Here is a 15,476-nt window from a genome sequence, read left to right as displayed (position 1 = left end):
CCCTACAGGAGCAAAACCACCTATAAAGAAATGCAAATTGGGTGCATTCCTTCATCACTTCATTCTCTAAAACAAGATAAAAGCACACAAGAAGTGCTCAGTACCTCTTCCCTTCCAAAACACTGTTCCTCCATTCTTAAAACCTTACTTATCACACTGGCTAGTTCTCATCTCTGATGTTTGTGTGTAACGCTCATTAAGCTCAAAAGGAGTCACATATGCAAGTACTTTTGCATGCCCTTTAAAGGCAGAACAAATAAACGCAGGGCTGTAGTGTTTAAATGCAGATCATTCTGTATACTGAAACTCTGCATTTAATCCTCCTCACTTCCTTCCCCGGAACAGACGTTGGGGTTCCTATTTGCAGCTGCCCACCACCATTACTTTCCCCATTTGGGACTGTTTTGAGCATCGTAGGTTTGATTCCCTGTGAGATTTCTCTGGTATTTTTTTCTGCCCTTTATTCATGGCTTTCACATTATAAGGTAATAGAACTGTAAGAAAACAGAAAACCAAAATGTGAATAAGATACTGGGGGAAAAGAAAAACCTCTATCTGGTAAGAAAAAGCCCACTGACAAATGTGCTTTTGTTTACATAAATGTCTAAAGAAATGGAGTTGAAACCTGGTGACATGTATGAAAGAAGGTCAGATAAGCAAATAATTTTTTCAATGTCTTAAGAGATGAAGGGATGTTTATGAAGAGAACATGGAATACCTTCAGATTTAGTTCTTAAACCCAGAAGACAAAACACAATGCATTCAAACTGATGACATTTAAAATAATTTCTCTATTCCTTTACAAATGCCTTCTACAGAAATGCAGCCAGAGGACATCCCTCACTTCTCCCCAGTATTCTCTGTTCCCGCTCCAACCTCCTATCCTCCTTTCAGTGCCTCTAGTGGTTTGAGATAAAGGCAACTGCCAAAGGGCAATTTCACTCAGTTCACCTAAGGAAATAAGCAGAGCAAAATCTCAATTCTTACTGGCAAAGCTCCAGCTACCCGATGGGAGAAACAATCCATCACCTATAAGGCAGTAAGTCTTTATGCTTTACCCTAAGTAACTTTAGTTAACGTGTCAGAAATACTGCTGATATTTACAAAACCCACTCTGATGTGACGCTACAGCATTTAATAAGATTGCTACTTCATGCCAGCAATAAAATGCTTAAGAATTCAAGATCAAGAACCTCACATGAGAAAAGTGTTTTTTCTCTCTTCCAAATAGCATCACACTGTTTTTATCAAGAAAAAAACATTCACGTGCACAGATATATAAGCAGTCAAATACCTATCAGTAAAATCCCCCTCATTTAATCTTACATCTTTGAGCATTGTTGTAGTTAGCCTTTCTTCTCCTTTACTCCCATCATAGTTTCCACTCCAGTAAATCTATACATTAAGTATAGATAAGTGCACTTCAGGCACACAAGAAAACTAGAAAATCCAATAAGGGCAGTGAAATCATGGCAATCCTATGACCTCCATCCCAGTTGCTTGAAACTAGATGTTGGCCTTTTTCAATAACCACAATTTCAGATTTCCATGAAATGGAGTTGGAAACACTGCAAAATGGTCCTAGAGATGTATCTGGTTCTTTCTCTGCTCTTCAACAACCTTCCTCTGAGAGGAAAGGAATGAGAGGGTGGGAGAGAGAAACAGGATGCAACCAGTAGGGACCAGCGTGACTTTGGGACCTCTTTGGCTCCCCAAGTATGGAGAAGGGAATTACAGGAAGTCTCACTCAGTTCAGGAGGGAGAAATGTTGAGGATAAGAACCGGTTTAAGTCACAGTTCATTCACAAATGTTTCATCATTTCTTTTTTTCCCTCCGGTCTTACAGCCTCTCAGTAGGTGAATTAAAGTAAAGAAGTGTGGGGAATTGTTCACCCACTCATGCAGACACTGCAAATTTCTGTAGTGTTTATCACTGGAATGGGCCTATCGCAACCAGGAACATCACTGATGGAGGTAAAGACCCTCAGCAATCAAACCAATTACCACACCAAAGACTTTTTTGCTTCCACAATCACTCCATTCAAAACCAAGAAAGTTTCAGCAGCATTACCCCATGGAGATCTGAGAATGATTAAATTTTCAGTGCTTGACGGGGATATCAATAAACTGGTAAAAGAGAAAAATCACAGCTTTCTACTAAAATAGTTTAAAATGTTAATTTAAAGGGTAAACCAGAGATTTATAGAAAAGAAGAGAGAGGAACGGTCTTTGGGCTTTTTTGCACTGGGCAGCACATTTGCATAGTCAGGTTTAGAAGAGTATTTGCCAGCTAGTTTCACCTTTTGGAGAGGCCCCAACCAACACGAACATAAGGCTCAAGGTTGTCGTACCACCAGTTTCGTAAAATGGCAGAAACTGGCACTACTGCTAAAAGAGGGACCTGACACAAGCACCTGCACTGGCACGAGGGAGAAGGTTTAAGGCTGAAGAAGGCTGCTGCCTGCTGCACGAGAGCCAGCGGGAAGCCCTCGTGAACTGACACCAAGCCCAGCAAAGCCGCAAGCCAGTCTGCAGGGCAGAGGGGAGACTGAAACTGAGCTTACGAGGCCAGTGATGTTTCCCTTACACCCTTGCCCCAAGAAGTCATTTCTTGAGCAGATGGGAGAACATCCATCCTTAAAAGGAAGTACCTGTGTGTTTGTTCTCTCAGAAAACCTGTTGCAATTACCCACTTGGGTGTTCTCACTCCCGCACAGGGTGGCCACGCTGCGTAAGCAGTGTGTTGCACTAAAAGTTCTTAACTGGTGGCATTTAGGCTTCCAAGTTAAGGACACGGTAGTTTGTAAAGGTCTGAAGTGGTGTCCAACATTCATACTCCTTTCTCTGCATATGACTGGAGATACAGGCTTCAATTTCATAATTGCATAGTATTTTTCTCCCTTGGGATTGCCACATGTATGTAGGATATGACAAACAACAAATTGTTTCTAAAGACAACTTACATTCTTTGGACATTCCCACTTCAAAGCACTTCTGTAGTCTGCAGTACTGGCAGCGATTTCTGGTAACTTTATTGATAACACAGTTTTTATCTCTGTGACATGTGTAAACCATGTTCTTCTGAATACTTCTGCGGAAAAAGCCCTGAAATCAAGAAAAAAAGAGATCAAATAAACTTCTGAGATTCCCATAACCCTTAGAGGCAGGCACTAACATTGCTTTGAAATAACAAAATAAATTCAAAGTTATGGCTGGAGTATGGGCATCTTTAAAGACTCAGTCTTATTATAATTTAGTACTGTTTCTTGCAATATAAGACTCATATCTTAAATAAAAACTAACTAAACAATGCAACCTAAGGCCAAAATAAACAAAACTAGACATAGTAACAGCATTCAGGAATTGTCCTAGATTTTATAAAAAAGCTCAAATGAAAACAGTTTGGCCTTATGGATGTATTAATGAGTTGGAAAAACAACAGCCTTCCTAGCCGATCCACTTGGGAGTCAAACACTCACCCAGCAATGGACAGCCTCTCTCAGCTTAAAGGTCCCATCTATTTTTGTTACTGCAGAGATTCTCTAATTTGAAGGCTGCACGTAATAAGAGAAATAATTTTGAAACTCAGGTCTCTTAGCTGCTGGAACTCCTACAACCATTAATGAGGCTTCTACAGATGAAAGAGTTCCAGTATCAGGTTATTGAGTTGTGAACTTGTAAAAGTTGCCAATTACAGCATTTTTTCTTATTCAGATACAGCTGTGAAAATAATAGAGTAATTACAATGATCTTGAACAGAAATTAGAGGGAACTAGAGGTCTGGTTTGTACTTAAGGAACACCATTTGACTGGATTCCTCCTTTAGCAGGTGACAGAGAGAGAAAAAGCCATAGATGGTAAAGTTAGCTGGCACAGAAAAAAGGCAAAAAACAATTTCTTCATCTGCACTAAAGCCTAAGCAATTAGATTAGATAATATCATATAACAATGAAGAAAAAGAAAAGAGGATTACTTTAAGCATTTTAGAGCTCAACCCACACATACACAGTGAAAGTATTTCTGCAACAGACATTTGGAAATTTGACAGCACTATTTAACCTTCTCACTCAGATTTTGAAAATCATTTCAGTGCAAGCATGGGGGTCAAATTTCAGTCAACACTGTAGCATTATGGAAGAACAGTTAGCAATTTAAGATTTGTTGGAGGGCTTGAGAGGTTAAAACTCTTCAACCAGCCACATGCTTACACCCTACAGGGAAGCGGTAAACTTGATGCTGCAGATGACAGCCCTGTGCCCGCAATGCACTTGTCTAAAGGTGCGATCATGGTAAGCTATAAAATTTGCTCTCCTAGAAGCACTCACCGAGATATGTGAGTAGTTCAAAAGCCAAAACCCCTACTGTTCAGAGTTAACTCTGAGAGTTTCTGGCCATATGATCAGGGAGTGGCAGGGCGGGCACAGTCAGCAAGGGCTAGTCATAAATTCCTTGCACACCCAAGATGTAGTAGATGCTAATGTTAAGAAAATACCTCAAATTCACTTAAAACTGAAAAACGCCTCCTTAATCACGTAACCCCTGGCAATAGTTTTCTGCAGCTCTTGCACAGGCAAGCCTCATACTGAGGTTGGTACCTCTGATTTAGAAGATCCTTAATACTACCATCAAAGAGGTAAAGAAAAACTCTTCACTTTTTTTTTCCTTAAGCTACTGGACACAGAAGAATTTATAGCTATTTGTTTAGACAATTAAAACCTTTTATGTTAATCAATAACACTGCTATTTTATATTCCCCACTTTTGAATCTTTGCTTGAATCTTTACAGTGGCAAGAGTGTAAAATTATTTACTTGCCAGGAAGAAAACAAATGGTAATACTCGCTACTTTCTTGCTTAGATATTCTTCTAATTGCGATGCCCAGCTCTGCGGTAATTGCTGAGGATTCTAACTGGAGCAGTGAGGAGTCTTTGGCATCTATTTTGGTTTAATTCCACAGACAGAAAGTGTGAGCTGGCCTGGTTCAAGAGTGTCTATATGGCTTAATTTTAGTTGGAAAGAGGTAAGAGAAGCCCAGACTGGTAGCTTCCCCTGCAGCTACCCTGGCTTAATCCAGTGCTGCGTGTAAATTAACACTCATGATCACTGGTGGAATAACTTTCCTACCACTGGTCTGACAGGGCAGGAAACAAAATGGCCCAAATGAACAAACCCGCCAATTTCCTGCAACAATTGTCTCACCATGCTGAACAACTGCAGTAATTTAAAAAATACAGCCCCCAGAGCCTCCTCTTAGCCTGTGCATGCTTTGGGGCAGAGGCTGTCATGCATTCATGCTGAAGAGACTTCTGATTTAGTGACAGAGGCTCTATTTGAAACGAAATACCATCTTCAAAACTGTCATGTGATACTGGGAAAAGAGGAAGCAGCCTCCTCCAAATATACCTGTACTTCACCGAAATATAACCCATAGCTAACGACACTCATTGACTGATCAGTTGTTCTGATATTTAGACGCAGGCCTTGCATCCTTTCAACCTAGGGGTTTAATTACAGCACATCCAGAAGGAAAGCAGAGGAACTTTCTCAGGTCTGAGCTGTCTCAGACCTTACCATAGGAAGGTGACCACAGAGCCCAACAGAAAAAGAGGATCCAACTTCTGCAGACAGCAAATATAAAGCATTCATTAACTCATTCCTAATATGAAAAACTTAAGAAGAACAAACTCAGAAAAAGCAGATCTCCAGGTCAAAATGAAGAAAGTTTCTTCAACAGCCTCTGTGTAGAACAGACAATGTTCTACACAGAATGAAAGATAAAGACGAGGATATTAAGTGAAAATGAGGAAGCTTAGACTGTTGTTTACAAACTACTTTTTAACATATTTATTTGATTTTCTTCCTGGAGTTACCTATAAAACAATAAGAAGAATGAACTTATTTACATAAAATAGTCACATGAGAAAAGGTATAATACGGTCCTGCTCAAAACTAAGGACTTGTTTCTTAACGCTATGTTGGCGCCCATTTCCCGAATACTCTTCCCTAAGACAACACGACAATACTCTTTCTACCAAGATTTGCAGCAAGCTCATGTTAAAACCTCAGCAATACATCACTGAAATTATTTGATCTTTAGATTTTCCTCTGGACAGGCACTAAGAAAAACGCCCAGGTTATAATTTTGTTTCTTTGCATACAAATCCCAAATAAAAGCTGTCACGTGGTGAGTGACAGCAGTTCAAGCACTGGCGGGCGAGGAGCACTTGCTGGATGCTGAGGCTTCATTTCTCCAGCCGTCTTCACTAGCCTGGCACTGTGCAGCCACAAGTTTTGGGTGGCACTGCAAGCAGGATCCCACCCAGAACCATTTCCTGAATCTGATGCTGGGCTAAAAATCAGGCCAAGTCTTGTGTAGCCCTCTGCAAGGGTTTGCACCTCACCTGCTTTGGTTACCTGCAGCCCTGCAGAGAGAGAAAACCCTGCAGGACATGGGGATGGGCAGAGCTGAGTGCTTGCTGCCCCATTAAACAGAAAAGCACGTTTAAAGCATTTTGAGGCTGGGTTCCAGATAGCATAATGCAGGTATAACAGGTATAATGCACTGGCCTGTTCACTAAAAACAGCAAAGCTAGAAGTAATCCAAAGTTTTCCTTCAAGTGCTTTTTGTCAAATGACATCTGATCTCACAACCAACAGTTTCTTCAACAACCGAGAAAATCCTAATGCGACCTAACCTTAAGAAGTTGGCAGAAACTTCAGAGACACAACCACTGCTTATAAATTAATCAACTTCCAGCACCCACTGGCTCTTGGAAAACAAGCTACTACTTACTGTAATATGTTCACCTCAAAAGGAATCTGTTTGGCTGAATATTTACATGAGCAATTTTTCATGCAAATATTTAAGCATCCTATCCAAATTAACACCCTGTACCAGGAGATGAGACATTCCTCTGCCAAAAAAAAAGCATAAACGATTCTTGGTAATTGAAATTTTTTTATGAATATAAAACTCCCCATTCTCTGAGAAATAAAGATTCCCGTGATACATAATTGTTTTCGATAGCACCTACAAAGTAATTGAATGTGAAGTAGAGGGAGCTGCTGAAGGCCTATCAGGAACAGTGATTTGCTCTAATATTCCTTTACCCACAACTTTTGAAAGTAACGCAGGTCTTGTGTTTTTATTTTAGCAAAGACAAACAAAGCTTTGCAGAAATCACACTTTTGAATTAATTCTGTCCTTCCAAGCTGCTTTTATTGGCATCCTTTACACATAGCATTTTGGACAAACATTTCAATGTTTAGTCTTGTCTTTTCTGCATACCATGCCATGCTCCTCTCAGGCCCACCAATCTTGTTATCTTAATGGATGACAGATAGGGTATCACTCTGACCGTGCCACATTAGGCATCCTCATCTGCCAAGTGCAAGGAAAAAACGCTGAGTATAAATTATTCAGAAATCTATTGTATCAGCGTGTGTTCTCTGAGCATCCACCACTGGCCGAGCAGACAGATTATTTTTCACTTTTAATTGTGTTGATATCTTATCTGCTGCACTGGAAGCGGAGAGTGACATGTGAAACCACATGTATCAAGCAGCAAATAAACCCAGTTTACTAAGTCTATTGCTTAGAACCAAATAACCTATTTAGTTAATCTAACTTCAACACAATACCAAAAAACTCACTTCACCCCACTCATCACTTTTGTAGTATTTGCCTGTAAGCGTGTCAAAATTAAGAGAGCTCAGTACAGAGCAGCGCTGACCAATGTTAACTATTTCAGGAATATTCTGAATGTCATTATGCCACTGGTTATCTGAATACAAAGGAGCTCATTAAGGATGAGCCCTCAACATATTGTTAAGTGTTTAAGCTTATGAAGTCTTACAGAATTGTTAGTGTGAACCATTCCCCTTACATACCTGATCGGGAATCTATACAATTGCTTCTCTTTCACTGACCAGTTGGTTGGTTTTGGCAAGTCAGATGATGTAAAACTCAAATTATGCACGTTGCGTGAAGAGATGGATCATTTGATCTCGACAACATCTTAAAAACACTTTGCCAGCATAGGGCATGCCAAATCTTATTTGCTGATTTAGTGGGTTTACAAGCTGAAAACTTGCGCTGCAAGCCAGGGACAGGGTAATCAGCAGAGAGGGGATATTGTGAGCTCAATCTGTTTGAACAGCCTGCTCAGTTCATCTGGTTCAGCTTTGATTACCCCCAAATACAGGCAGCCAGCTATGACTCCTGCAGACTCAGAGGCCATTCTTCGCTAGATTTGCAAAATAAGCTTCTGAGTGAAGCGTACTGCTACTTCATCGTGGAAGAAACAAAAGTGTAGGGAGGACTTCTCTGTGGTAGTTTATCAGTCATTTATAAACTGTGACTGACCGAGCTCTGAAGGGAAAGATAAAAACCAGTAACAACCAAAAAGAAAATCCAGCCCACAGCATACCTGAAGCCTCCGCCATTAGCTTTACTCTGAAATAAGGGCTGTACAAATACATACTTTTTTTTACAAAACAGATGTTTGTGATGCATAGCCTCTTTTCAACCTGTTTACTTCAATTTTTCAAGTTACCCTCTATCCTTGCTAACCCTGTAAAATGTACTTAGGCAAGGTAACGGCTCCGCTCCTGCTCTCTCTGGAGCATCAACAGAGATATTTAAGGTCTCTCCCAGCGATGAGGTCTGCACAAACCTACTTTGCTCTGCGTCCAGGGAATTGCCTAGGTACGTTCATGAACTGGATGTGGTTTACAGCTTGTTTATTACAGGTGGCAGCAGTCAAGGAATAAAAAACCCCTTCTTCACAAAGTCCTGGTAGGATCAGCAGTCAGGTGAGGGCACAGACACACAATTTTTAATTGTTAACCAGGAATATTTGCTCTGAAAGGCCTTGATAATATGCAATCTCACAACTCAAGTTACATAAAAAGGCTTATAAAAGCCCCCAAAGCCCCAGCACATGCCATTAAGTGATTCCACGTAGTACAAAAGACACTGTAAAATGGCTGCAGCCAGAACATGGGACCCCACAAGCAATGAAAGCTGCCAAAGCAGCCATCTAAAAGGAAGCTGCACAGCACTTTTCTGGTATGTCTGCACTGTCTATCGCACTTTGAAAGTCACGGATTGCAAAATAAACAAATTAATTGTCCGACATAGTGGCTGGAAACCACCGTCATCACAAAATGGAAGCAGCTACAACAATAAGTAGAGGAAGGCTTGCTGCCAAGAAGCAGGGAAATTGTGCTGATGATGTATGTCAGGACATGACAGGCAGATCCTTACAAAAACTATCAAATAAATGCAGTTAAATGTCAATAGCTTGTAGAGCGCACCTAGAGATGCCAGACACCCAGCAGCAGTGGGGCTGGGCACCAGCCTGCCCTGGGAAGTGCTCTGGGTTTGTCTGTCGTTGCTGGTATTTCCAGCAGAAACTGTCTGCTCACCATCCACATTTCATCTCATCTAGCCAAGCACTTTGCAGAGGAAGAGCCACCGGTACCTTCCATGGCCAAGGAAACCTAAATTTGCTATGGAAACCAGGGTGGGTTTTTTGGTTGGTTGGTTGGTTGGTTTTGGTTTTGTTTTTTTTTTTAATTGACAGAACTCAAAACACTTCATAAAAATAAGCAGGTGTTATTCCATGTCTTGCATATGGGAATACAGACCTGTGGACTTAAGATCAACTTGCTACGGGGAAAACAAAAGGCGTCCTCTCTTTTCATTATTTTTACACAAATGGAAAAGTTAGATGGGTTTCAGGGTTTTCTCATTTCTTAAAAAAAAGGCCCAGAGGACACGGACAGGCAAAAGAGGAAAGTGTCACCCCTCCCTAAGCTACCAAAATGGGGACGCTCATACACATCTGCAAAAAACTCTCCAACAAAGACAGACCAGGCTATACTTGATAAATCCTAATAATTTCTAAGGTGTAAAAAGTCTTGTGGACCTCAGTGGGCAAGAAAAAACCCCCAATTTTTATGACAGAGCTTGAAGGAAATTATTCATAGGGCTACTAATGCCAATTATCCATTAGCCACTGGTGAGGCCGGAAATTAACTCCATTTTTCAAGGTGCCCCAGACTAACACATCTTCTGATTCCACAAACCTTGGCCTAATGTTAAAAACATGCCCCAAAATACATTTGCTTTTATTTTCCTGAGGAGCTTGAAAAACTTCTGCTGGCCAGCTGGCAGAGAGGTAGCTACTGATGAAACAGGAGAGATGAGTTCAATCAGCCGCAAATCTGCAGCAACTGGATTTCTCCAGTGACGGTACCACAGCATCCCTACGACTACGCACAGATTTCTCCACAACTTCGATTTTCACTGAACTCCTGACCTTTTTAGCAAACATGTCAAAGTCTCCTGACAGAACAGTCATCACCTTGAAACAATATGTGAGGGGGAAGAATGGCTGAGATTTTCTGCTTCTCCACTTCAGTAATTTAAACAGAGAGGATGGCGCTGGTATGCACTTCCATCTGCTTTCTTCAAATTAAAAAAAAAAAAAAAAAAAAAAAAAAAAAAAAAAAAAAAAAAAAAAAAAAGGGAGATGAAGTGTATACAATTAAAAAGTTACAGTTAACTTCCTCTCAGTAATGTCTGTGGGATGATTTTTGGCCTGCTAGGAAACTCCAGATGGGAAGAGTAATGAATATAATTTAATACGAGTAACAAGAGATCAGAGAAATGCTTTTCTGAGTTGCAGCGCACTGAGTTACTTCACACAATTTAATGGAGAACTCAGGAATGAATTATTGCATTTTGCTATTTTCTTATATTTTTGTTTATGCAAATCAATTCCCTTTAACCTAATTTGCAGAGGACCAGACCTATAACCCAATAAAACCATAAAATGTTACTAGGACGGTGGTACAACTGGCTTACACTTATCCAGGCTATATGTTGTTAACTGCTCATGGTTTTTTTGCCTCTCTTCCCCTCCAGTGCCTCAGGATTTATACCACCAATTAAGACAATAATGAGTGCCCCAGGTTGACCTCCCTGGAGCAAGAATTAATTAAGCGCAGTATTTCTTCGTAAAGAATGACACTTTTCCAAACCATTTATGTAGCTCCTCTCTTGCATGGAAGCACAGTATTAGGAAAGACTTTCCAAACTATTATCCCCAAATGTATGACTGATTTTGGTTTATGCTCTTAATTTGGGTCTCTGTTTTTATCCAGGGGGTTTTCAGGTGGTTGGAACAGGGGGACCATGTTCCAAGGACAATGTCACAATTTCACTAGACATACACGGGATTTTTTTTTTTTGCACAGAGCTACAAAGGAAGGACACTAAGCAACAGCTACTCTAACAAACAGACCTCCTAGTAAAAACAAACAAAAAAATCCCTGCCAAGCTATAGCCGTGCAGTGACATACATATTCCTGCAGCAGGCAGGACAAGGAAAGGACTTGTGATAGCTGTGCAATTACTGTGCTACAATTATTTGTAGTAGTCTCCCAAATTAGCCCCTCCATTTAGCTGCTGGCAGAGATGGAAACATGTGAAGAGGAAAGGGCAAGCTCAAACACAAACCGATATGGGAGAAAGAAGATATGTGCATGCTCCCAGGAAATTCCCCACACAGACAGGCTTTGCATCCTCCTCCTCCTCCCCCTCCCAGCCTTCACCACAAAGACCTGCAGCGTTCCCGCACTTATCTGGCACCACATTTATCATAAGAAGCACGAGGACTTTCATTATTTGTCAGCCAATATAAAAATCCCTGCACTTCTGCACCATCTGAAATTTATAGAGGCACTAGTTTCTAACCCACTATCAGCAACTGAATGTTTACTGCTTAGCTGAAATAATAATGCAAACTATGCCACAAATATTTATATATGCCTGCGAGCTGGCTGAAGCACCATTCCCCTTGCTGTAGCAGAGAGATTCGCACAGTCTGAGCGCACCGCCAGCTGTTCCCAGCTCTCTCCCCAGCCCACCCGGAGCCAATGCGGCACTCCAGCCTGAGACCGGCTGGCGAGGTCGGTGCCTGTGGGTGCTGGCCCAGCACCCATCTGCCAGGACAGCCAGCAAAGAGCTGGCTCCAGCCCCGCTGCAGCACTGCTCCCTCTTGCCTTCAAGACCTAGCACACTGCTATTGTCTTTGACCTGCGCGGAGTTTTGGAGCGTGCCCGATCTGCAGCAGAGAAGTTGATGCTGAGGAGGGATGAAGTGACATATGAAAACAATGCAGAAAGCAATCCAAAAATATTCAGAAGGAGTAACACGACATAACAGGACAAAATAAAACAGATGTCTTAAGCATTATGTTTTCCTGGTATATTTGTCAGGCATCCATCTGAATGACTCATCCACACAGGTTCATTATCTCCCCCCAATTGTTTTCTTCCTCTTAGTTTTGACAATTGATCTCTAAACAAATAACTTGTATCAGATCTCTTGAAATCTGGCAAGAATACCCTCTACTTACTACTTTACGCTGTATTCTCATTCCCCTGCACTCGACAACAAAGAAACTCTGCTAATACAGAACTATCCACTAAAACCCTGTAAAACGTAGAGTTGAGTGAAACTAGGATGCCTAGAGACTAGAAAACAGAGTTCAAGTAAACACCCAGAAATATGCAAGTCTGGCTCTCTAGTACTGGCAGTAGTCAAGGAAAATTACCTTTCCACACTGCAGCTGAAACTCATTACTGACGGCAACAGCAGAGGGATGAGTTGGAGCTGGACCAGCTTGGCAAACCCACCATTTCCAAGAGTGAGGTGGTGGCCATAACCGTCTGCCCAGTTCCCATACACAGTTGAAGCACACACCGTCAAAATAGTGTCAACAACATGGAAAAGCAGGCTGAGAAACGTGGATGAAATTCAGTCTGTGCCAGTGCAAGGGACTACCAACTGCACAAACAGAGCCAGAGGAATTAACTAGTTCCTCTAAGCAATAAGGAGGTATCTATGTTTTTGTGAATCCCAGCACCAATCACACTGAGATGCTGAAAAAGCATCACAGCTTACAGAACAAAAGCAGCGCTGCCTCCACCTTGCCCAGTCTTGGGCACCACTATTCATTCAGCCAAGCCATAGGGAAGCAAGGGAGAGTCTGGGTCTGGGCAACTCTGATGACGAGAAAATATGACCTTTCAGAGATGAGTGAATGAACTGGGGCTGATTAATCTAACACAGGAAAATCTTAGCAAGATGTTTTCCTGTTTTTTCCCTACCCTGCCAGACTTTAATCAATGGCCAGATTCAAGCACAGAGCTCATATAATCACAAGACGATCATTCTTTCAGTTTACAAAAATCACATGAACTTGGGGTAAAATGAAAGGTCTTTTTAGTTAGCTCATCCATTTGGCTCCTGGATGCTGTGTTTCCACCTCTCCCACTCACCTAACACTCCCTTTCTTCTTTCCTTTCAAAAAAATACATAGTTTTCACTTTTGTTTCTGTTTGCATAACAGTCGCTGTGCACCGCTATGGATAAATGTGGACTGGTTGAGACTGGTTAAGATAAATGTGGACTCGTTCATTTAAAAAATGATGGGCTGCAGAGATTTCTTTTACAACGCTCCACTTGAATTTCCTTAAATCTGGAGCACTGCCACTCTTTTGAACCAGCAGAAAGCCCATGAGGATCACAGCACACTCCAAAGCGAGTACTTAGTAATTTTCAGATCATGGGTGCACAGAACTCCAGTGCAAGCCAGGCACCCCAGAGACAGGGAAGACCTCTACTGTTGAGAAGACTCATGTGGAGAGCAGCCAGCTGGGACACTGGCAGGAGGAGTGAGCAGCAGTCCATCAGAGTGGATGCATCATGGCTATCAATCTCTGCTTTTCCTGGTAAGCGCCTGGGAGGAGAGAGATGGAACTGGCCACAGCTGACAGGAATGGGTCCCATTAAATTGTCACTTTTAAAGAGACTCTGAAAGGGGAACAAACTCGCTCCATAAGCATTTGATCAATCTCACTGCTGCCAGGTGACGGCAGACCCTGCTCTCCCCTCTGGTGCAGAAAGGGTCCCCAGCAGTCACTGAGGTTCGCTACAGCTGAAGTGAAATTGCTGACCGCATTTACAGCCAACCAAATCTACATTTTTTGGCACCACTTACATCTGCCATCTCACCTTGTAACATGTTATTCTAGAGAGGGGATCCAGAAACAATACACCTCTTCCCCTTTAAATGCAGGTATTATAATATAGTTTTTATTGCGTACTAACTTTGCCTAGTAAAATATATTAAATGAGAAATTTTAAGCGTGGCCATGTGAAATCATATGGGACTTTCTACACAAAAATGTCTTTCTACTTCTCAGCTGTCTCCTGAATTGAGCTGTGAAAACTGTGGGGACTCGTGCATATTATCAAAGGGAATAACAATTTACGAGTAGGGGCCCCGAATATTTGGCAGACCAGCTGCAGCAGTATACCAATTAAACAGTTACTACACCAATATATCAAAACTACCAATTACAGAATTGGATATACGGCTTCTTTAACACTACAAGAAGTTTTTATAAGTGGGAGTACTGAGCTGCACAGATGTCACATTTAGAGGTGTTTCCTCTATAGGGGAATGTCAGAATAACATAAATTAAGAAGGACACAACATGTATGTCCTTTACAAGGAACTCAAGAAACAATGTATCCATACTTACAGAGTACAGCAAAATCCAGATAGAAAGATGGAAAGATAGGCATATGGGTGTAATCGTAACTTCGGCAGTTTATGATTTTTGGAATGGCTACTCAAAAACGGAAGATTTTTTTTGTTTTACAGGGGAAAGAAAAAGAAGAATGTGTACAATAACCAAACTGAAGAAACTATCTGTAAAGCTGACTGTATTGGAAATATTGAAACTTGGAAAATTATGTCAAATTGTCTTTCCTGCTCTAGCACAGGACTGAAATTTCATGAAGAGCATGTTCAGATCTGCAAAGCTTAACAGCTCTGGAATCTATGCTTAGAATTAAATTGCACTCCATTTCCAGAAGAAGCTAAAGAAAACACCTCTTTCAGAAATTTCCTCAAAGGAAAAATTCATTCAGAATTAGAAAGAACCTCTGTTTCCATTAGCAAGTCAAGTCAGTAAGTGCAGAGAGCAATGGAAGGTCACTTTCCAAGGCCAGTCAACGTCCTTCTGCAAATTGGGAAGCTGAATGTTTATGAACTGGGTGATGGTTTACAATAACCAGAAAATATAGACAGGTGTATCTTTCAAAATGAATTCACAACAAGCAGCAAAGAAAGATAATCTGAATATCCACTTAACATGTAAGTAAACAGAACTAGATAATAGATAATTCCATTTTGTACACTTACGAAACTCCTTAATTTTGGATTTTCTTCTCTAAGAAGTGCCATCAGAAAATCTCTAAGTACTTGTTAAGAAAAACACAAACTACAATTCAAAAAATGCCTAAAGCAAGCAGAACAGTGACCCAAATCATCTCACCAGCACCAAAGTCAACACTCAGCCAGAACCACACTCCGTGAACTATACTACTCTTT

The 15,476-nt window shown here is 41.1% G+C and overlaps 1 protein-coding gene across 5 annotated transcripts in view; it reads right to left on the bottom strand.

Moving 5' to 3' along the window:
- Window positions 1-15,476, bottom strand: part of RARB (retinoic acid receptor, beta) — a 94,840-nt gene that overhangs the window by 44,963 nt on the left and 34,401 nt on the right. For all 5 annotated transcript variants that reach the window (XM_010141480.1, XM_010141477.1, XM_010141478.1 and 2 more), the window contains one exon: window positions 2,964-3,105. In XM_010141480.1, the coding sequence (XP_010139782.1) occupies window positions 2,964-3,075 (112 nt within the window). In that variant the 5' untranslated portion in view covers window positions 3,076-3,105. The remainder of the gene's footprint in view (window positions 1-2,963; window positions 3,106-15,476) is intronic.

Source organism: Buceros rhinoceros, unplaced genomic scaffold, assembly GCF_000710305.1.
Source record: "Buceros rhinoceros silvestris isolate BGI_N320 unplaced genomic scaffold, ASM71030v1 scaffold10718, whole genome shotgun sequence".
Lineage (NCBI taxonomy): Eukaryota > Metazoa > Chordata > Aves > Bucerotiformes > Bucerotidae > Buceros > Buceros rhinoceros.
This window is presented reverse-complemented; position numbering and strand designations above follow the sequence as displayed.